The following is a 24,735-nucleotide window of genomic DNA, read 5'->3' as shown; positions in this document are numbered from 1 at the left end:
TACAAGCTCACAACGCGTTGCTATCTGAAAAGTTGTGAGATTGTAGATCGGCTATTTTCACAAGAAAGTATGTCATACATAAAAAACAACTACTCTCAAAAAAGTGTTATTTTTAAAAAAATGCACATGTCTGAATTAACAGGGTCATGTTTTGTACAATGCAATTTAAATGTAAACTGTAATGAATGAGATTTCAACCGGGGACCTTTGGAACATGAGGCTATTCTTTATTCATTGAGCTATTCAATCCACAGCCTCAGACAGTGAGAAAGGAGAATCCAACAAAACAAAACAAAAGGGCGAATGAAGGACGTCATACATTGAAAATAACTACTTTCAAATAAGCATTTCACGTTATCTTTAACAATTCGCATGTATTCATTGATACAGTCATGTTGTGTGCAGTGCAATTATAATGAAGTCTACATGAGGTGGGATTCGAACCGGCGACCCTATGGTCTCAAGGCAGATGATTAAGCGATCAAGCCATTGGACCAAAAGACCTGACCTGGTCAAAAAGGTGCTCGCACATTTGACACAGTTTCACGCAAATTGCTCAGAAATCCTGGGTTTAAATGTTTTTCAAACTGCTCAATATGGCGTAAAATCTAAGGGCGGAGCTTACTGGTCAAAGTGATAGATATGTTCCTCATGAGTCAAGGCACATGTGTAAGCAAGTTTCACGGCTCTCGGCCAAACGAGGCATGACTTTTGCCTGTTGAAAGTTTGCATTTTCAAAAAATTGCTATAGCGTCCCCCTTTCACCAATTGGATTAAGATTGGTTTCAGTGATACTTGGAATGACCCTCTACATTATTGCAAAGTTTCAAACAAATGTGAGTCTGCATGTACGTGTTAGGGGCAGACGAATAATTTTCATAAAACTGCAATATTCATTGGCTTATAAAAGCTTATGGTTTTCACTTATGGAAAATCCGCTTTGTGCGTTTGTAGGTCCAAAGTTCATGTTTAAAACGTTTTGTGCAGATTGCTCAAAGATCCCAGGAGGAGATAGATTTTTACTGTTTTTCATATAATTCAAAATGGTGGGAAATCTAAAGGTCAGAGGTCAAATGTTGTTAGGCATGAGGAGACGCATGTGTGTATCAAAGTTTCATGGCTGTAGGTCAAACAGGTTATGAGTTGTACCTGTTCAAAGTCAATTGAGTGAAATAGCGCCACCCTTTGGCCGATAGTTGTGAGTTTAGTTTCTTAGCCGTTTGGCATAGCCCTCTACCATATTGCCAAGTTTCGTAAAAAGTGACCACACGGTTAGGCCAGAACTGAAAAAAACGGCGGAAGAAGAAAGCCAAGGAACGTAATAAAGGCTTCGAGCCTGATAGGCCTCGAAACCTTAACTAGGTGACCAACAAGTTTCGGCCCTACTGGCCTTCATCAGGGTTCACTGGTTATGACAGATACATCATGTCATTTTATAGCGACCACAAACTGTCAATAATTAAATCATCATTAGACTACACCAAGATCACATTACAAAGTATACACATATTCACATTTCAAATCCCCATTGTCCACACTCATGTCCAAGTCTCTGGTAGTGTTTGACAAATAATAAGAATACTAGATGGCAATAAAATCTGAGGGAAAGGGGCATAAAAATGGGAGATGACCACAATATACAGAGTCATTGCCATACTGAGGGAAATGATCACAAATGCATATAATCCACATAGAACACATGCTATACAAAATAAAAACTTGAGTCCATTAAAGAAAGGGAGAGAAATCTATCTCATCATCACTTATATTCCAATGGTGGGGGGATGACTGCACTGTTAAGACCTTAGTATGTGAGGGTTGAATGAGGATCTACAGTACTTATAAAACCTGTATATCTGGTCAAGAGGAATCTCCTAAAAGGTAGCTTGGAATACGAAAAGCCACCTGAGAACTACCGTCCATATCCTTAGGCGACAAGACTGATGACCACTATGGTTAATCTAATGGACCTCATCTGATAATGACACAGCAGTGGTATAAAGTAACTAAGTACATTTAGTCAAGTACTGTACTTAAGTACAATTTTACGGTACTTTTACTTTACCGAAGTATTTCCAATTGTCTATACTTTTACTTCTACTCCACTGCATCTCAGAGGCAAATATTGTACTTTTACTACACTACAACTATTTGAAAACTTTAGTGACTAGTTACTTTGCAGATATAAACATGTTACATTATAAAACATACATTAACCACTTTAGCCCGCCCCTATTTTATACCTCGGCTATTTGAAAATAGACGATATACAAGCTCACACCGCGTTGCGTATTGGTATTCTAAATGTTCCGACACCCTGCCCGCCCCTCCCTCATTTTGCACTATAAAAGGTACTTGTGTCAAACCAGTGCTTCACTCAGCCCTCTCCTCTCCATCCAGGCCGAGGAACCAGAAGCAGCAGCCATGGAAAACACAGAGCAGATGAAGAAGACTGCGGCCATAGTGTTGGGATGTTTGGAGAAGGCGACCTCCTTTGCCTCCTCCATCAACCCCATGTTTGGTATCGTCTCCTCTCTGATTGGGGTGGTCCGCAAGGGCCTGGGGAGTGAGGAGGTACACGCTGCGGACAAGGACTTCCAAGCAGTCCACAGCAAGCTCACAAGCATTTCTGAACAGAACCGTCAGTGCCTGCAGCAGATCCACATCAATGATGTAAACCAGACCTTCGGCAAGTATGAGGAGTACATCAAACACCAATATGAAGCCTTCAACAACATGGTGAAGTACGTGAAGAAAGATCCAGGGAACGCCCAGGCCCACATGGATGAGTACGCTCACATTTACGAGAAGGACCAGAGCGAGTGTTCTACCGCGGTGTAATGGGGACCGGAGCGGTGTTCGGGAAGCCCCTGCTGAAGGTGTACCTGGACCATTGCGAGGGAGATCATGGAACACCACTGCTCCCACCTGGGCCACCTCTTCCAGATCGGCCTCATTGCCCTCATGGCCTACACGGCAGTTACCAAGGACGATGAAAACGAGGTTAGGGTGAAGTGGGGCAAGAGGGTGGAGGCTATCCAGAACAAAATGCTGGAAGTCCTGTGTCAGTGCAGAGAGGTCATCTCCACCTGAACCTGAGCTAGACTGGGCTGGAGTCGACGAAGGGATGTGGTTATAAAAAAGCGGATTTGGTTTATCCAACAAGTCTCCTCTTTGGTGTTTGACAGAGATGCACAGCCGTTTGACAGAGATGCACAGCCTTGCTGTGAATGGAATAGCTGTGCTATGAAGAATTGCCATGAAATTTCTATGAAACGTTCATTAGGTTTTCTAGACTGGCTGCCCCCTTGGCCAAGTCTGCCATATTTGATCGCCAACTGCATGATATACCTTCATTATTTAGTTCTGACTTACGGCTGTGTGTCCACCAAACCCAGTGTAAGTGATTACATGATTGTTCTTCCCTTCTCCTGCATCTGTGAGTCTGTCAGACTCATTAGAGAAGAAGGAGAAGGCTGTGCAGGAAGACAGCCTCAGGCTGCTGCAGAAGCCACCGGGGAGCAGTTAGATTCACAATACTGTTGTTCTGCCTGACTGATCGTCTGTCTAACCCCTTCCCTCCAGCACCAGAGAGAAGCTTAAGAGAACTTTGGACCTGGGAAGTTCCTAATGAGCCCTTGCTACAGTGTCACCCTCTGACCATGCACTGCCACCCACAGGCTTTTTCTATATTGTTTTAATCACACCTATGGTGTATTGGGTGCTTTTTCCACGTTTAACTTGAACTGAAACAATCCGTTCAGGGGCAGAAATACCCAGCCAGGAGCATCACAGCCCTAAGCCCTGAGCGTGAGAACTATTCAGTCAGAAATTACACAGTCCCCAGCTGTGAAGCCATATCCTTGACTGCTCACAACCAGGTATTATACCGTATGTTATCCTGGGCGCTACTCTCCCTCTGCCAGCCTATAGGGAGAGCCCAGAACTGAGTTCATGCCTCCTTCAATGCATGAGGAGCTAGCCGTTGCTTATCACTTGACAGGGGGAGTTTCCCCGGTAGGACGTAGCATGTGGAAAGAACAAACTCCACACAGAAAGGCCCTTTCGCCAACCCCACCTAGCGTATGGACACTGATGACGTGGAGGGAGGACACGCCCCCAGCGCCCCGGCAGGAATTGAACCCAGGACCTTCTAGCTGTGAGGCGACAGCGCTACCGTACCGACTGCGCCACTTTGCCCCCTGCATTTAAGTTTTGATTGAATACTTTAGTTGTCAGAAATGTAAACAACACATGGTACAGTAAGACATTAAAAGGATAAACACAAAAGTCCTGGGGACTTGTTTCCATTGTGGTCGTAAGTAGCTATAGGCCTACATACGGAGATGAAACATTTGTAGGCATAAAATAGTAAAACTTGAACTGTTTGTATGCTTGCAAAATGTCCATTGCCTAATAAACATTGTACTAAGCCTATACTGATCAACAGTGTAAGTGTCTCATTGTATATATCCAACTTTCTTGAATCAGGATTTGCAGGATTGCTCGGTAGGCCTACTTAATTACTACTGTAATTTTGTCATCAGATCCACAAACACAAGAGATTTACAAGGCCCTTTAAATTCCCCAGATGTCTCAGCAGGACCCAGCGATAAACATGAATCTGGATTTCTTCATTCTAATTCATATGACTGAATAAATTTGTCTCTTAAAAGGGTATTTAGTCATGATTGACATTTTTTTTGCCAACTATTTCACGATTCATTTGCAAATCACTGTCATGGTGGCTTCAATAGTAATGAGAGGCCCATAATAATATATGTGTGCCGTGCTCATGTTAAATTGACCAGACTGAAATATGGTGGAAAATGTTGGCACATTTTTATCTATCTATCTATCTATCTATCTATCTATCTATCTATCTATCTATCTATCTTTATATAGATATATATATATATAGAGATCGATAGATATAGATCAATAGATATATCTATGTGTATAAGCTTATTTTTCATTACTTTGGCAGTTGCAGGAATTAAACATTTCAAACAAACTGATGATCCAGTTCTACACTGCTGTCACAGAGTCAGTCCTCTTCACCTCCTCAGCCACCAAGTTGGACACTCATAGGTCAGCTGAGAAGATCTGCCTGCATCCTGATTTGCATACCGGGGGAAACATTACAATTTACAATTTATAATTTAGGCATTTATAGCAGACACTGTTAATCCAGAGTGATTTACAGTGACCAAGGTAAACACGAGGTAATACATCAAATGAAGAGAAAAAGTAATCTAGGATCATAGGTAAACCAAGAACCTATCATCAGTCTACACCATATAATATTAAAAATATTTTAAAAATCTATAATTGGTACACACTATAGGATGCCAGGTCTGCAAATGATTAGTGTGGATGATGTCTACGGCTGTCACAATTATTCCATAATCTCCTGATCGTAATTATTTGAGATAATTGCAATCATTTTGCATAATCGTCAGAATAATTTCCATTCATCCCGTATAAATTCATCTGTTGAAAAATGTTCATCCATTTTCAAAAATAGCAGATCTACAATCTCGCAATGCAACACTTTGTGAGCTTGATCTGCTATTTCAGCTATATTATTTCTCTTTTAAATATGCCCTGTTTGGCCATAGTAGCCTACATTATTTATTTTGGTTTATTTGATCATTTGTCATATCTGCCCTGTGAAATGTCTGATTGCAAAGCCTAAATGCAACAAAAAACTATGTACTAAGTATTTATATGTTCCAATGTTCAATGGCAAAAACACAATTAAATCATTCAATCAATTGCAATCGTGACAGCCCTAATGATGTCATCATCTATCTGCTCCACAGAGCCCCAGGCCCCAGCACTAACAAAGTGACTCGGACAGTCCTTTGTGCCAGTATAGCGATCAGGCTCCATAACCAAGCTTGACCTTCATAGTGTGTTCTGTTCTTGGATTACTGACCAGGCAGTAGTACTCTGTGTAGGGACATTTGCACATGGACTGCTGGGATATAGATACACTATACAGTAGTACATAAACATGACAGAGGCACGTTGTTAAGCATAACTATATTATGGTAAATGTTTCTTTGTTGACAGACTATATATAATCATTCATAGACTGTACATACCAAATGTTGTAGGCCGGCTGACACTGACTGTACATACATCAGTCTCATATCTAGGCCTACTCACTGCTGATCATCTTTACATAGGCGATAGATGCAAGTTCATGAATGTATTCGCTGCATATAGAATGTGCATTATACGCTACTTTTACTTCACTGATACATGTTAACTCAGTGCAGAAGGCTATGGTCAGACTCTAAGTCTATTTATTTAATCTTATTTTGTGTATTTATCTCTCTCTCTCTCTCTCTCTCTCTCTCTCTCTCTCTCTCTCTCTCTCTCTCTTACTATTTTTTTCTGGTTGTTTGTTCTATGTGTCTGAAAGCAATGAACCAAGTAAAATTCCTCATTTGAATCTGAAAACACGCTTTCATTCCTTTACAGTTAATTGGGTTTATATTTAGGCGCTTCACTGCTTCACACTAGGCCAGTGGTTCTTGCAGCTTGTACATCTGCTATTTTAGAATTTTCATTGAAAAATATAGGTAGAAAATGTTTGGAAACTTTTGAAATATTTAGATTTGTATGGTTTAATTTTTTTTTTACAAATCTTCTCTTCTGGGAGTCCCTGTCCCTGGCACAAAACACGTTCAGGTGGGGGTCCGCGGGCTAATACATTTGGGCCTTGGGGGTCCTTGGCACGAAAAGGTTTGAGAACCACTGACTGCACTAGGCAAAGGGTTGCCTAGGCGACCCTTTGCCTAGTGCAAACTCAAAGGGCATAGGCTACAATACTATGCAAAAACATCAAACAGCTGTTTGATGTTTTTGCATAGTAGTGTTGTAGCCTATATTTGTCCGTCATTAAATGTTTCGATGAATTGAGTACAAAGGACCCCGATGGAAACAAGCCATAGTGCTTTCTTGGGTTTAAAATCCTCTTAGCAAACCTTGTATTGAACTTAGAAGTGAATTGAAGCCCTAGAATGTCTGTGATCTTACATACATTTCAAGTATTCCAAATACACAGTCATAGATCGCTCTCGGAGCCCCACTGTGTAGTGGCGATCTGCGCGGCCATAAAAGTGCTCTAAACTCCGTCTGTACTCACCCAATAATTAATTCCTAAGAGTTGGAGTCATATTTTGTCCTCTAGTTTCATATCCATTTGAAAGTTCTGCCAGAAAACGTGTGTTTAGTCAAATATCTCCACTTTTTCACGAGTTGCACACGGACGACTTTTGTAGGGAGCTAGGGGGGGCGACTTGAGTGACGGACCGAATGTACCCAAACGGTCCATCACTCAAGTCGCCCCGCGATCTATGACTGTGTATTTGGAATACTTGAAATGTATGTAAGATCACAGACATTCTAGGGCTAGTATTGAACTGTACTTTCCTGTGCTTGTTTTTTGCAAACTGCTAATAAAGTTTTCAATCAATCAATCAATGGGGGTGTTTAGGGAAAGGGGGGTATTACCCCACAGACCTGGCAACACTGTAAGCAGTCTGTAAGCACTGTAAGCAGTCTATCAGTGTTGCCATCAGTGTTGCCATGCCATGCATGTCGACTGCTCCGTAAAGTTGCTTGTAAAAAATGGTTAGTTGCGGGTTGCGTTTTATTTTTGGCTTGTTTCTAAAGTGTACTTGCCTATTTAGGCTTGCTTCCAAAAAAATATTATTATTCAAACCAGTGGTTCTCAAATATTTGTATTCAAATGTTTTGTGACACAGGGACCATGTGTTGTCAGAATGTTTCAAAAACCTTCAAAATATTCCACATTTTATTTCAAGAGTTTTTGAAAATAGCAGATCTACAAGCTCATTGTAGATGGGCTATTTTCAAATAGCCGATAATTAAGTGCTCATGTTGTTGTGGCCTAATTTTCATCTTTTGGGCTTGTTTTTCTAGACCTTGCTGCTTCTTTCTCTCACAAAATCTGGCAACACTGGACCTGGCAACACTATCCACGGTCTATGCGCTGGATAAACCAACCAGTATGGCGGACAGCGATAGTGACTTGGAGACAGACAGGTTTGAATCGGCTCTGGACGCGTTGTTAGTCCGACACTGCAGCGACCAGTCCTCTCTGAACAGCAAGGAGTATTGTTCCGAGTTCTGCACGGTATGTTTAGTAGTCTGAAACACGGAGGAATGCTCTTTGTTTGGCTGTCATGCTAACCTGGCTGCTCCACTAGCTTAGCATTGTGTTAGCCATAAAGCTACATGATGAACACACAACAATAACAATGAACACTCAACTGTTTTGTGATTATCTGGGTGCCTAACGGTATCAATCTATAGATCCAGTGGTTATCTGGGTGCTTACGACGGTATCAACCTATAGATTCAGTGGTTTTCTGGGTGCCTACGGTATCAATCTATAGGTCCAGGTTTAAATTCTGATGTAAGATTTCAGTTTGTCTGCTGCAGTGGTGGAAGAAGTACTCAAATTTTTTACTTGAGTAAAAGTATCAAATACCCCAATTTAGAAATACTCCTTTACAAGTAAAGGTCTGGTGCTCAGAATTTACTTACCTAAAAGTACAAAAGTATTGGCATCAAAATATACTTAGAAGTACCAAAAGTAAAAGTACTCATTATGCAGAATGTCACATTTCAAGTTTAAAAAAAAAAAAATAGCAGATCTATAAGCTCACACAACGCGCTGTGAGCTTGTAGATCTGCTATTTTCAAATAGCCGAAATATATATATATACTAGCTGTAGTATACACAACCCTCGTAGACGTATTTATGATTCTGATGTCAATCTACGAGAGTTGTAGGGTTCACGCCCCATGGAGACATGGACTTTCTGCACTATTGCCCTCAGATACTCCAAACGTGTACAAATTGAAAATAAAGGTGCTTACCCCAAACCCCAAATGTTAACTACTTCTACGCGGTAGTAGTTTAATGTAATTATCCATATCTTTCAATAAAGAAGTGTTTTAATGCCGTCTGTGGCCGAACGCCATTTTTTCACCCTCGTTTACTTCCTGTTTACATTTAGTGTAATTCCGGGTTTCACCGGATGCGCCCCCTCACTACCCGTCGCTACCGCCCATTGGGAACTTCCGACAGAATCGGCCACAGACGGCATTAAAACACTTCTTTATTGAAAGATATGGATTATTACTTTAAACTACTACCGCGTAGAAGTAGTTAACATTTGGGGCTTTGGGGTAAGCACCTTTTATTTTCAATCTGTACACATTTGGAGTATCTGAGGGGCATAGTGCAGAAAGTCCATGTCTCCATGGGGCGTGAACCCTACAACTCTCGTAGATTGAAAACGTCAGAATCATAAATACGTCTACGAGGGTTGTACACTACAGCTATATTATATATATACAGCGTAAGTGGTTAAAGTATGTCTAGTAATAAAAAAAAGAAGAAGAAGTCATTAGTAACTGAAGTTGTCAAATAATTTTAGTGGAGTGAAATTACAGAAAAACATTTAGTGGAGTATAAGAATTGGAAATACTCCACTAAAGTGAAAATACCTCAACTTTATTCAAGTACAGTACTTGAGTAAATGTACTTTACACCATTGATCTGCTGTTGTTGCTGGTTAGTCCCTACTGGTTGGTAGCCAAGTTAAATGATCTATGGGTCTTGCTAACGACAGCCAGTGGACCCTGTATGTTTACATTCAGATGGCCTGTGTGTCCCGTTAATGTTATGCAAGTAGTTCAGTTGTGTAATTATAATGTCTATGATGTGTGTGTAATTATAATGTCTATGATGTGTGTGTGAATTGTATCATAAGATATTGACATCTCTTACATACAAGAATGACACTTCTTGAGTCTCTACTGGTCAGCGAGCCAGTGCATCTATTTTCTGCTGTTACAAAAGGGGTTGCGAAGGGGTCAGCTTTATGCATACGTTTGTTCCTAAATGTTTATAGCAATAGCTGCGTGCATGTGTGTGTAAATGAAACGTGTTGTTGCCTGGCTGTTTCTCTCCCTGTGCAGTTGGTGGAGGAGCACACAGGCAGATGGCAGGTGCCTCTCCCCCAGCTGAAGGTGCTGCGGACAGCACTCTGCAGCTTCACCAAAGCCACCGCTGCCTTTCCTGATGACTGCCAGCACATTCGATATGCCCTCAGCAGTCTGGCTTTGTAAGTCACCATCTCACTTAATTGAAGGAAGGGAAGTTTTATGCTCTCATGTTCATAACACTATCAAATACGTTTTCAAGACTGTGCTGACGATAGTTGCCCCGTTTGAGCATCACGACTGCTGTCATTCGGCTCAACAGTTGTCACAACAGTTGTCATTTGGCACAAGTTACAGCCAATAGTCGCATACTATTATGCCTTTGGCTGTGATCAGGACACTGGTGCCACAGCTAGTAATCAGCCATTGAACAACAGCACAGTGATGCTTAGTAGGCTGCTGCTGAATACACAGTATCCAGACTTCACAGCCAATATATGAGGGGGGAAATAGTTTAATGAAAAGAAAGTGTGTTACGGAGTGAATTAAAAATTCTATTTTATTTGTTTATGTTCATATAATGTTTCATTCAACGTGTGTTGTATTGTTGTAGGAGCTACTTTGAGCTGATGCTTTTCTTCAGCAAAGAGGAATTTGTGGAAGCTCCCATAAAGGACATCCTAGACTCCTTCCAGGTGAGGACAAAGTAACATAACGTTGTTGTTCTTGTCTCAGTCGTCTCATCAAAGAGACGAGAAGGAGAGAGGTGTTAGGGGGGAAAGTGAATCAAGTCTTATGCGTCTCCTTCTGCAGGAATGCCACTTGCGGCTTCTGAGGCACAGAAATGTCTACTTCGTGCAGGTGAGGCAGACCATCAAAGCAGGTGGCCCCTGGGAAAGTCCAGTTCTCCAGGGCATCATGAGAGAGACTTCCCTGACACAGACAGAGGGTAACGCTCATCAACCCATACTCTACTACTACACACTTGAAACTAATTGCTCCCATTGGGATTAATAAAGTCCTTTGAAGACGCATGCTAACCCCCCAAAGGCCCCCCTCATCGTTCACATTGTTCTTCTCCCTCTGTACAGTGGATGAGTTCTTAAGCTCTGAGGTGCCCGTGTTCCTTGAGCTGCGCGTGCGCTACCTGCAGGCGTGTGAACGCGTGCAGGAGGCCATGGCGCTGACCAAGACGTGCCTGGAGCACAGCGAGGCTGGAAAACACAGCTACTTCCACCAGGCTTATCTCACTTGCCTCTACAATGCCTCGCTACATGAGCACTTACACAAGGAGGTAAGTACACAAATGAACGTTAACCCATTAACACATTGACCGCCAGAGGTTAATCTCATAATGTACTCACCAGTGCCAACGTTTTATTGTTGTTTTTTGTTTTTTTCACGTCGCCATAGACGTCGTTAAAATCCTTAAGATTGATCTGTGCACTGTTTGTAAACATCGCGGACATCTCCCTGTGTCTACCAGTCCAAACCACGTGTCAAACGGGGCATCCATTGTTGAGTTAGAACGGTTTATGTTAAACAGTGATCAGCGAGGAGAAAAACTACAATCGAAGAAAATGGCGTTTCAGTGTAGACTTTAGAATGGGAGCCGGCGTGATCGTCAAAACCGGATCCCAAATAATTCTGTTTCCGGTGGTGTTACAATGAAATGTGCCGTACCGGAAAATTGAAAAAAAAAAAAATTCGAAAAAAAGGAAAAAGCACCACAGCCCGTAGGCTACGGGATCGGCGCTTAAGCGTTGGATTTAACGGCCCGTAGAACTACGGGCCCGGCGGTCAGTGTGTTAAGACCGGGAACGCATCTGTGTAACCACTTAAACCATTATTTTATACTTTGGCTATTCAAAAATAGCAGATATCCAAGCTCATAGCGCGGCACCGAGTGCCGCACTATGAGCTTGTAGATCTAAAAAATATATATATATCGTGAAAATTTTCGCAAATCTTTTGATATACATATTTTTTAAAGCGAACATTTTACATATCATTTTGGAGGTCCTTGACATGAAAAAGTCTGAGAACCACTGATATAACAACATACGTTTTTCAGAACTTCTTGGATTTAGTAGACATTTGTGGAATCGGAACCTCAGGCCTTAATGGGTTAAGGGGAAATGGAGAAGTCAGTAAATGAGATAAAGCAAGTCAGAAATCTGGCAGAATCCTCTGTGTGTTGATTTATACTTAGTTGCGAGCGGATGTCACACACCGAAAATAGCCGATCCTCAAGCTCTCTGATGCATTGTGAGCTTTTAGATCTGCTATTTTCGCTGCGCGACACCTGCAAGCAACTGAGGATAAGTGAGGCTATATGTATCATGCATAATCTCGCTGCTCAGATGGCTGAGCTGGATGGCCGGGATGCAGTGGAGATCATCTGCAACATAGAGAGTGTGGAGAAAGGCGAGGTGCTACTGTCGCTGTGTAAAGCCTTCCTCAACCAGCAGCTTCACAATGGAGATATGTACTATATCTGGTTAGTCCCAATACCCTTAGACATCATACACACACCACTAAATTCCTCTATCAGAATGATATTTGCCTTCAGGACAACTTAACACCTAGGCCTGCATCTATTGTTGATCTTTGAGATTATTCAGAGGTTTCTCCCCCTCCATCCAGGGACCTGGTGTTCATCTGGAGCAGACTACATCTAAGGGCTCATCCCTCCAGACAGGGCTTCCTGGCTGAGTGCCGCCAGATGGCCTCCTCTGCTTCCAATGTCAGAGCCATCTTCCCCTTCTTCAAAGTGGTGACTGCGGAGGTAGGTCCAGGATCATGCTGCCGTTTCCCCCCGACCCCATGTCCTGTGTGTCAAACTATATACTATAAAGCCGATTTTATACTTGGTTGCACGCCGGTGTTGAGCACCAAAATAGCCGATCTACAATGAGAGCGTTGTGAGCTTGTAGATCGGCTATTTTCACTGAGCGACACAGTGCGAAACCAAGTACAAAGACAGGGTAATGTAATTTACTTATAATCAATGAAACATAATGTGTGTTTTTGTGTACTGACAGCTGGGTAAAGAAGGCGTCCAGTTCTGTGTAGAGCTCTGCGCCCATGCCCTACAGCTATGCAACCTGCAGGCCGACCCAGTTACCTACTCCTTGGTGTGTAAGACCATCGCTTTCCTGTTACCCGATGACCTGGAGGTGTGCCGAGCCTGCGCCTTGCTGGTGTTCTGCCAGGAGCGTAGCCTGGAGGCCTACAGGACCGTGTGCCTGCTGTACAGGCACCCTGACGAGGAGCTGCACCCCTGCAACAGCCCCATCCCCACCAATGTCCGCTTCCACATGCTACAGGTTGGAGAGGGACTGCCAGCATTTTAACCACATGAACCCTAGCGTCTCTATTCTGAGGTTAACATTCAGCAAAAGTAGCAAATCTACAAGCTCGCAACTCGACGTGACGTGACACGTTGTGAGCTTGTAGATGGGCTATTTCTGGCTAAGAGATTTGGTGTAGAAGAAGAAAAAAAGGAGGGAACTTTATTGTTAGACAAACAAGCCTAGCATGATGGAATAAGCGGGTTTCATGCTTAACATTGTATTTTTCTTCTTTTGCTCCCCAGATACTGAAAGAGGCCTTGTGTTTTGATCCAGAGTTCTGGAACCTCCTGACCCTTAGAACCCACTGCTTGGAGCTGTTCAGCGACAAGGCCCTGAAGGCTGCCGTGCTGAGTGAGATGGAGGCGGAAGAGGAGAAGGAATACGAGCAAGTGCTGATAGCAGATCAACACGCTGGTGAATTGTGCCCTCTGCACTCAATACACTCGACTCAAAGAATCTCATTGCACTCTCAGACCGCAACAGAGCATTGGACAGGAAAGCTGTCTGATTCAGGTGCTACTCAAGTGAAGAGGAGGAAATGGAGGAGGAGGCAGAAGAGAACCCTATCTCTATCTGACGACGAGGCAGACTTCGGCGACGACCCGGAGATAAAATTCTACGGCAAACCCTCGTTCGCAGCTATTAATTCCCAGTACTCACTAAGACGCAAATACACCAGAATAGAAATCTCTGCTCCTGTCAAATTACCTCTCAACCGCCAGAGGGAGTACTTGTCTCGATGCGTGAAGAACAATATTCTGAAAAGGAAGGGTCGCAAGAAAAGGTGGTTGCAAGGGCCTCCTTTGTCAGAGCCGGCACAGGGGCTCACAGAGACAAAGGTCAAGGTCAAGAAAAGGAAGACTTCACAGAGATTGGAACTCTCTTACCCGGAGAACGAAGTTTCTCTTGAAGAGGACGATCGGGGGATCATGGATGAAATGGATACAGAGGGTGGAGGGCAGGAGGAATCTCAGAAGGAAAATAAACTTGAAATAAATAATGCACTCAGAGATATTACACATGAAAAGATTAAAGAACTTGAGGAGAAAAGACTTGGGATTGGGAGCGATGTTGATGTGGTCGATGAGAGCAGTCTTGGAGAACATGTGAACCAACCAGTGTCTCACACAGAGGTCAACTTGACGTCTTGTGAAGGCCATCCTCCCAGCGAGCCTGAGCTTCCTGCCCATACTGCTGAAAGTGGTCCTGAGCTTGGCGAGCCAGCCTTTGAGCTATTAGGTTTTCCAATAGAACTGTTCCATAACTACTCCCTTAATTCTAAAAACACTGATGCTGGGACACTTCAGCCCCCACAGTCCCCAGAGGAGGCACATACACAAAATGGTGACACACAGCTGGAGGAGAAACCACTGGTGGAAACAATAAAAGGGTTACATCCTCAGGTTAGTTGGCTCAATTGCTGCTTTATTGAAAGATGATGTTATGGCTCTGTAACTAATGTTGACAGGAAGAAAACTCATGTTCTAGTAAATTCAAAAGAATGCCCTTTTTGAACCTGGCCCAATAATATACATAACTAATTTGGTGTGTGAAAAACTAGACACATTGTGCTCAGTAGAGTGCATAGTGTTACGCTACTGCCAGCGAAAACAAGCGATTTTATCAACCTTTGAAAAATCATGGAATATTTTCTGTGAATGCTATCCGCACGGTGATCCCCTCATTACACACACAGGAGTCTCGTAGAATGGGGAAAAAAATATCCGATAGCGGTTATCCGTTCCATAGTTGTTGAAAATAGCATGTTTTGCCAAAAATATATAGTGTAAAAAAAAAGTACACAGGAGCCGAGATAGAGCCTTAACCAGGGAGTGAATGGAGCAGCACATCTTTGGATGGCGTTATCTCTGGTTCTGCGTGAATTATTATTATTTATTTATTTTAAACTCGTCCAAACTCGTCCTTGGCAGGCTGGGCCATAGCAGAATTTGACGAATTAATTCGTCCATGGCAGGCAATATTAATGAGGGTCAACTCAGGGTAGCCCACTGATATTTCCCATCAAGTCTCAAGACATTCTGCCCATCCATTCTTGATTTTGACCTTGATCGTAACCTTTACTGGACATCCATTCTCAAGTTGTTTTGCTAACAGACAAACCAACGAACACAATACGCCAAATTATAGAAATTGTTTCTGTAATTTGTTTACCTTGTTTACTTTTTCTATTCGCCATGGATTCAATTCAAAGGTAATAAAAAGTTGTTGTTGTTTATCATGTTTCTTTTTTTTTCTTGAGCAGGTGAAAGTCAAGGAGACGTGGAAGGAGAAGATGGAGAAGAGGCAGCGATATTGCCACTTGATGCACCACTGCATCCTCTGCCAGAAAGACTTCAAGGGCTTGAATGTGATGAGACATGCCCTCTCCCACCTAAAGAAGAACAAACTCAGATGTATACTCTGCGGAAAATGGTTCAGGACGCTTCCATTTGCCAAAAACCACATAATGGACCACATTGACACAATGTGCAAGGATAAAGACAAACCCAGCAAAAAGGGCAAGGGAAAACCCAACAACAAGGACAAATCCAGCAAAAAGAACACGGGCAAACCTAGCAAAAAGGACAAGGGCAAACTGAGTGGCAAGGACGGGCCAAGTGGAAATAAGCCAGACATCGAGGCAACTCCAGTTAACGGAACGGAAACGGTTTCAGAAAATGTGAACCAAGATGGAGATGAGAAGCAGAAGAGCAAAAAGAACAATCTCAAAACTAAACCAAGCCTCCAGCTCAGCAGGGAGAGCAGGATCATCAGAAATCTACGTATCAACTTAAGAAAACTGCACAAAACTGGCAACAACGCTGATTCCTCTATATCCAAGCAAAAAGACTTCACGGACGAACAAGTGGTTTTTTCAGAAGACTTTGTGATGGTGAGACATCATGCATCTGTGGCGGAGCAAGCAGGAGCAGAGGAGGTGAAGGAGAAGCGAGCAGGGGAAAATGGATATGGTGGTTTTTGCGTGACGTACAACTTGTGCCCCTCGGAGCTCTGTGACAAAGTGTTCACGAAGGTTGGCCCCACACTAAGACACGCCCTCAAATACCATCCGACTGAGGACAGGGTGCTAGAGAAGACATTTGTGTGGTCCAAGTACAAATGCATGACCTGTCAAAGGTAAGTTGGTACAATCTCAAATTATTTCATGTTTCTCTGACCATTTTAACAATGTAACCAGTGTTTTTGCTTAAAATGTCCAATACTTGTTGCTGCAGTTAAAGAGAGGTAACATCTTTGGTTGAAATGTCCTCAAGAAGGGACCCTTTTTCCAAGTGTTATTTTTTTTTTATCCATGACCAACCATAAAAGTAACCTTTGGTTCTCAAAATTAATAGTGTCCCACATTTTATTGATTCTAATTCCGATTCTGCTTATCGATTCCAGTTCTTATCGATTCCCTGTTTGGTTACATCCAAAATGGTAAAGAAAGAAAAAGATGAGGCCAAATGTATAGATAACAAAAATGTCTTCATTCTTTTAAGCATTAACTGAAGTAAATAGTATTTACTATTACCAGTACAAACGCTATTGTACCTGAGATAGTCTATGCAAATTGCAATTTAAATATTATCCTTATGTTTATTCCATGACAAATTGACAATACAGTGGAACACGGTAGCAGATTAACCATTTGGGGATAATAACATTTTGAGCTGCTTGTTGTCTAATTTGTAGGAAACCAACCGGAACCTTAATCAATCGTATGTTCATAGACATGCAAAACAAATGTATGTGCACGTACACATGCTCTGTCAGGCGTATTCATCAGCCTTTGTTTGCTACAATGAATTGGTGTCTAGGAAATGATAAGCAGAACGAAATGCAATTATTTTTATGGGTACTTGGGATTTTGGATTTGGTTCCTGAACTGAATTTCGTTAGCCAACCAACTTAAATGGATTATGTCAGTCTGTATGAATAGTACACAAATCTTGAATAAGGCCTCTGTCAAGGTTTTGTACAAATTCTGTCCTGTGCTGACTGAATGAGCATTGGTTGTTTCTTTTCCAACGGCAGGCAGATGCAGTTCCTCCCGCAGTACAAGGACCACATGAAGCTCCACGACGCTCCTCTCCGCTACTTCTGCTACCATGTGGAGTGCAGCATGCGCTTCTTGACCCACCAGGAACTAAAGGACCACGTACCGATCCACGAGCCCTTTAGACCACAATGTTCCTACGCAGGCTGTCGACAGCAATTCTCGTTCATCCAGAGTCTATATGATCATGAGTGGAGACACTACACCCCAGCACCTCAGAAAGAAGAGATGGAAATAGGACCCAACAGGCACAAGACGCAGAGCGCCGAAGCTCCGTGGAAGCAGAGGGTGAAGATAGAGGAGATTTGGATGCAAGGTGGGAAGGGACAGAAGGAGAAACCTAAAGGACATCATCAAGAGATCTCTAAATCTGGAACGCCTACAGAGACTGATGAAAGTGAACCTCAAGGACAGGGCGCAACAGTCTCGGACCCTGACGGTGATCAAAACATGCTGAATTTGCCCACTGCTCCCGAGATGGTCGACATTTCCAAAACCAGGGACATTGAAACCACACTCTTCAACGGACATGTGGAGGGAAAGGGAGACCAAATGTCTGAGGGAGAGATTGCCACCTCCAATGTTCTCGGTGAAGCAGATCCAGAGCAGAAGACCACGGAACCCGGCTTGGACGTCAAAGAGTCTGAGGGTCAGACGGTCACTGTCTTTGAAGGTCTGGAGGAGCTGCGGAGCACCAAGCTCAAAACCTTCAAACCGGAAGATCCTACCAACACATACTTCGTCAAAACTCCCTTGATCCGGCCGCCACCCTCCTCTTATATGAACGAAAAGGAGCTCAGCATGCGCAAGAGGAGGTCCGTCGAAGAGACCCCACCAAAGACCAAGAGTTCGACCTATAGGAATTACAACAAAAAGTTGCAAGAGAAGCAGGTTAAAGAGGAGATCCCTGAGGTCAAGACCAGAAGTCGTTGCAACAAGTGTCTGTCATTCTTCAGCAGCGTAGAGGAAATGCAGAAACACCAAGCCCTAAACACCTGCTCTGCACTCTTTGGCTTTGATTCAGACGATGAAAGTAAGTATACTGTCTTTAGGGCTGCAAAGTATATTACAATATTATTATAGCTATATTTTAACAAACAATCTAAGATTTCATGTCAAGATTGTGTTTATACTGTGTGTGTGTGTGTGTGTGTACGTGAATGAATAATGTGTATGTATGTATAGTCGTTTATTTCCCCTGAAGTTTGCCCTGGCAACTTTTGCCTAGACTGGCCAGAATCCACTGAGAAACAACTTTATCTTGTCTGCCTCTTATCACACAGTCACATAATAAGGTAAAGTCTGCAAATGTAAAGATAACGAGAAAGTAATAGATGCCCAATAGATGAGCCATCACAGCCACACTCACCCTTCTGCTGGCACACTGTGGACATAGGGTCCATAAGTTGTGCGTAAATATATCTGACCGCCCGTCTGTGTGCCATGACGCACCAGGTGCGCACACAACACAATAGTACCATGGATAACAACAAGCTCAAACAACCAAATACCATAATAACATCTCCTGTGTGCATTGTAGTGTAAATTCATGCACAACCATGAGCATTACAATAAAACGATGCAAAAAGCAAACGATAGCTGTCAGGGCGGGCGTGGTGATGAAGAAATGTTTGTATTTTCCCCTTTAACCCATTAACTGCCAGAGGTATTTTCATATTTTTTTAGCCAGTGCCAGAGATACATCATTTCTAATAGGCGGGTGCAGTTATGGTTTGACCCAAAACAAATTGCAACAAAAGGTTTTTCAATGGATTATTGTAGTATTAGGTGTACTTAATAACATATCAAAAGTTTACCAAAATCGGACCACTAGAAAGGTAACATTTTCAAGATGGCCGCCGCCAGTTCCTTAAAAAGACCATTACTCCTTCATTATTCATCCTAGACAAGTAATGTTGGTGCCTAACCCCATGTTTTGGTAATCTTGAAATCTAATTCAGATATATAAATTATAGTCAAGTGATTACAAGTTCAATTATAAAGGAATTGGTTATAAGCATGGTTATAAGCACACACACACATATATATATATATATATATATATATATATATATATATATATATATATAAATAAATAAATTAAATAAAACAATGTAATTTGACATTTCTCCCTTTTCTACATAATCCCAGGATTGGTGAATTGGTAATTCACATTCTGTTGAAGCTTTCAGGAGATTTCTTTTCATACCAAAAAAGGAATAAATTCATTATTCGGTACTGTGACATTTGTAAACATTGTAAGTCAGCACAGAGCTATCACAACATTTAGTGTCTACTGTCTTGGGTAGGGGTGGTAGAGGAGTGTGGCCGGATAGGGTTCAGATTTGCTTGTCACAGACATCTTATTCCTGAGATTGTAGTAGTTGTGTGGGGTTTTAGTGCAAAATTAATTTCACATGTCTTTTATTTTGTGATTGGTACTGCTGGCAATAACCTTGAACTTTGATCTTTTTGTCTGGATAATTTTAACTTTAAAAATTGATTTGAGGGGAGGGGACGCTCTGAGGCATAATAAGTCACTGGGGGCCCCTGGGAATATTAATGGTCTTCTGTGAGCCAGTCAGACATAGGGACACCCCTGACTGCCTGACACACAGTCATGCACCACGTGGAGGTCTTACAACCACAACTATGGGGGGCTCCTCACTAACTATGCCCACTCACGAGTGCCCATCTCGGGCATAGGAGCCAGCATGGAGGTCCACTTGGGACCAGTGGGACTCAGTGAGCCAGGCGACATAGGGATACTCCTCTCAGCCTAACGCATAAGCTTCATTTCTGCCTCCTCCTCACTCTGTCCTCCAGCGTGAGGTGAGCGCAGGCTCCCTAAGCCACTTGGAGTGAAATCTGGGAAGATACAAGTGTATCTTTCATGTATCGTTTGGGGAACTGTCTTCGTTGAAATGCGTGGCGTATAATTTCTCCTCCTCCACATGACAACCCTCCGAGCTCTGGAATAGTCCAGCAATCCAACTGTGTGACACGTCATAATTGCTGTCACTTCAAAATGACGCTCCTTGCCTCCTCGCCTGGAGGACTTGAGGATGGACACTTGAAAATTGGAATTTGGCTATCGCGATGCACAACGTGCATCAGGGGCTGACAAGCCCCATTCTCTTTAGCTGCCTATGGGCACTCGTCCTGAGCTCCACACGTGCCCCACTATAGCTTTAATGGGACATGTCTGAGCCAACTGTTGAAGGTTTTGCACCTCGGACATGGGGGAGAGGAGAAGCTCAGGGTCTCCTTGGCTCCTATAACTTTGCTCTTCTGTGCTCCAAGTGCCCAGGGAGCAATCCAGTGACCCCCACTCCCCATACTCCCCTGTACCCACCTGAGGGGAACCCTAGGCCCACTAAACTCTACACCAGACCCCATTTTACCTCCTCACACAACCCCACCCTCATACTCCCCTCTGCCTAGGCACCCAGAGAAATGGGTTCTGACAGCTCTGCACTAACCTCCGTAGCCACCCCTATTTACACACTCACACTGATTGCCTTCCTAATGTGTTAAAAAAGTTTTTCAAAATTTTGTCTACAAGATGACAGTTTGATTCACATTTGATCCGCAGAGCTATCCAAAATGTTTCAATATTGCAAGCAATACTATATCAACTGACAATATTCTCTTTCTCTGCCACCTTCTGAATGACTGAAAATTGTGACTATTGTTTTGTTGTGTTTTGAGGATATCTTGAAGCCTTGTTCCAGTAAAACAAATATAACTAGTTGAAACGGGTGAACATTTCAGAGGGTTTTAATAGAGTCAAAAACAAAATATTGGATTTCACAATTATCTAAATGTATCTCTGCAATTTGGACAAGTCCTGTGGATTTCTATGCCCCCAAAACATAGGGTTAGACACAAAAAGTACTTGTCTAGGATAAATAATGAAGGAGTTAGGTTATTTTAAAGATTTTTTGGCCATTTTGGACGCCATCTTGAAAATAACACCTTTCCAGTGATCAAACTTTGGTAAACTTTTAGTATGTTATTAAGGACACCTAATACTACAAAAAACTGTTGAAAAACGTTTTGTTGCAATTTGTTTTGGGTAAGGTGCTTTTTTTCATAACTGCACCCGCCTATAAGTTTTAAGTTAACAAGGAAGTGGATAGGAGTCTAGATCTTCTACAAATCATATCTCCTTGGTCTTTGGGTCAAATTGGAAAACATTTTTTTTTTTAGTTCACGTAGATCTATGCGATTGGCACGTGGCGGCTTTAAATAGGTTCGCGTAGATCTACGTGATTGGCAGTGAATCAGTTAATGTGAATGAACATTTCTGTTAAATTACAGCACTGAAGAAAATGATTTATTAATTAGTTAACCACTTAAGCCCTGTAAAAGATAATAATGAACATGGACCATCTACTAGATCTTAACATGTCACACTGCGATATGTTAAGAGCTTGTAGATCTATTTTTGCAAATTAACTTTTTTCTAATCTGTATTTGTTACGTTTTTGCTTATAGTGACATACCTAGTATAGGTACACCAGGTTGAAAGTGGTTAAACTATTATTTCAACATGCTTTCTTTTCATTCCTAGGTTAGCGGTGAAGAGGCGTTGAGACTTGAAAGGCCATGGTCGTCTGTCAGCTGAGCTGAAGGACAGCCATAGAGATTGTGATGGAGGATATTTCTCCAGTAGAACACTGTCTTATCATTTCCATACTTAAAGGTCCACTCCATGATCAGATCATGTTGGGAAAGATTTCAGCAGTGGAAGAGAGTTAAGGTCCTTACACACCGGGGCGATTTTTTTCATGCGAATAATACGTTTTTTTAAAAAACCTTATAAAGTCAATGCAAGCTTCCACACCAGTTTCGCGGAGCGAAAAAAGCGTCTTTTAATTATTCGGAACGAGTCCGAATTTTGCGTATAATTCGCATATTCGCCGGTGTGTAACCGCCTTTACACCTCATGCTTTGAGCAAATCCCACTTTGATACATGGACCAGGGTTACACTTGTCCTTTCGGTTTGACTTGTCAGGATGCTTTCATTGTCAAGTCAATATGCTCCCTGCCCTTTTCTCATGAGTAGGGGTGGTAATTGAGAACTGCTACCAAATTGACCAATTCCTTAGAATCCATTGACAGAGCACATTTATTATGTTGACTACAAAGACAAACAACAGTATTTTGTTTTTAACTTTAATCTGTTGATTTTTACGTCCATTAATGGCCTTTTTATCATTTTATTTGATTGCCTTTTGGCATGAATATGGAAGTTTTCCTCAGATTTGTTCAATGTGAATGAGAAGCAGGACTGCTGCTCTCCGTCTGGTACAGTTCCTGTCACCATTGCAGAATAATCCAAATAAGAAAAGAAGGCTCTTTATTGCACATACAACATTAAATCCCATCACAAAGACATATTTGGCCAAATTTAAAGAGCAATTTTTTTTTTTTAAATACAATTTTGAACCCAGTCTTGTACTACAGTATCAAAAATATAAAGTACAATTAAAAAAGACAGTATAAGGCTCTGTAATAATGATGAGACTACACAGGACAAACAAATAAATAGGAATTTCAGTGTAAAATGTGCACACATATAATACAGTATATGCGGACACATCACAAATTGCACATTGAACAGACAAGTGTAACCACAGCCATAGTATATGGAGTTGCAAAACAACTTCTCAGTGATATCTGCTCCTCATACACTTCAAAATCTATCAAACCTGTGAACTGTTGAACTCTGGTGACTTATTTTGTCTTTTTTTCCATTTGTTTGGATGATATTGTCAGGACAAGGACATGTGTAAGTCCCTCCAAATATTAATTTTTTACGAACTTGTCAGCTCTACAAGAGCTATGAATAAGTCTTGGTTAACATTACTGAAAAAACTGACAACCACTCACAAGTCTCTCAATTTGTAGGAAATATTACACTGTATTAGGGACTGATCCAACACTGTCATTGCCAATTGTAAATCACTAAGTGTTAATTACTGTGCGCTGATGTAACTGGGCCTGCAACTAATGATTAATTTCATGATTAATTGGTTCATACATTGATTTCTGTGGGTAATCCTGAATGATGTAGACCAGTAAAATAAGATAATGTCCAAAAGAATGGTAAATGCTCAGCACAAGTTCTGATCCCAACATCTTGATATTGTTTAATATATTTACCCAGCAGACAAATGTAAAACTTTTCACTTTGTGATATGGAACACAGACAAGTTTTCACATTTTTGTGAAGTTGTAAATAGTACGTACACATTAGGAATATTTTCATGATGCATAACTAAACGGATCATTTCAATTAAATGATTTGACAAATTTTCTGTCAATCGATTGCCCGATTGTTTCATCCTTAGAAGTAACAATGTAACTGCAACTACAGTATTTCAAATGTACTCCTACTACAAATGGTTCATTTTACTTTTGATTTTCAAGTTTGTTTTGGTCACTTTGCGAAGTATTAGTCACATATACATATAAGTTATGTACATACTGTACATACAGCTCTGGTTTGACATTTGTATGAGATGTGCATTAAACACATGCTTATTTATTTGTACAAATGTTAATAGGATGAATTTGTACTGAAAATGATGCCGTTCCTGCCCCCTCTATTTTTCTTAAAGAAAATTAATTTTGTTTGAATAAACAATGAATAAACAAACACGGCCGACTATTTGGAATTATTTTTGCAGTCAGTACAGTATGTGACATGCAGCCTGCTTATCCTAGTATTTCCTTCATGCCAGTGGATTTTGTTACACATTCATTTAAAGACATCAGCAAAAAGCAACTGGTGTGCTTTTTAATTAACACCGAACACTCCATGTCAGAAAGACAAGTGTCTTTAACTGCATATTTAACCCAAAATAAATCATACATCATCAAACAGGCCAATATGTTTATGGCTTTGGTTGAACATGTTTTTCATCACACTGTTGCTTACAGACTAGAATAGTGGTTCCCATCCTTTTTTTCCATTGAACCTCCCTTCTTAAAACAAGCTGAGCCCCCCGCACACAGACCTGCATGCATGCACACCTTTGTTTTTCAAACATGTTAACCACTTAAGCCCTAAATACCTCTTATATGACAAATAGCTTGTGATCAGCTACTTTTGAAACGCAGACTATTTTTGATAAGGGGGCTTCAAAATCACATAAATTGAAAAAACCAAGCCACATCTTTCAAAAAAGTTTGAAAAGCTTTAATACAAAGGCTAGTTCATCTTTGAACAATAAAAACAAGCTAACATGTTTCGGCCTTTATTATATGGCCTTCTTCAGGGCATTCATTTACCGTTAAACTAGCTAGTTTTTTCA

General features: G+C 41.6%; 1 protein-coding gene and 1 pseudogene across 2 annotated transcripts; both read left to right on the top strand.

The window, feature by feature from the left end:
• Positions 1–2,424: 2,424 nt before the first annotated feature.
• LOC308106164 (protein rapunzel-like) lies at positions 2,425–3,093 on the top strand (annotated as a pseudogene). The gene has a single exon. The product of its transcript is annotated as a protein rapunzel-like (transcript).
• Positions 3,094–8,038: 4,945 nt separating this feature from the next.
• LOC308105905 (zinc finger protein 654-like) lies at positions 8,039–24,077 on the top strand. Its single transcript, XM_080456868.1, has 12 exons — positions 8,039–8,173; positions 10,030–10,175; positions 10,607–10,688; positions 10,807–10,942; positions 11,085–11,287; positions 12,357–12,493; positions 12,640–12,781; positions 13,038–13,322; positions 13,592–14,752; positions 15,613–16,487; positions 17,388–18,442; positions 21,986–24,077. The coding sequence occupies exons 1-12, from the start codon at positions 8,048–8,050 to the stop codon at positions 21,988–21,990; spliced, it is 4,353 nt and encodes a 1,450-aa protein (XP_080312994.1). The 5' UTR covers positions 8,039–8,047; the 3' UTR covers positions 21,991–24,077.
• The last annotated feature ends 658 nt before the right edge of the window (positions 24,078–24,735 follow it).

The sequence above is a fragment of the Gymnoscopelus braueri genome, assembly GCF_963280865.1.
Source record: "Gymnoscopelus braueri genome assembly, chromosome: 18".
NCBI classification, from domain to species: Eukaryota; Metazoa; Chordata; class Actinopteri; order Myctophiformes; family Myctophidae; genus Gymnoscopelus; species Gymnoscopelus braueri.
Note: the sequence above shows the minus strand (reverse complement) of the source record. Positions and strands in the feature narration are given on the sequence as shown.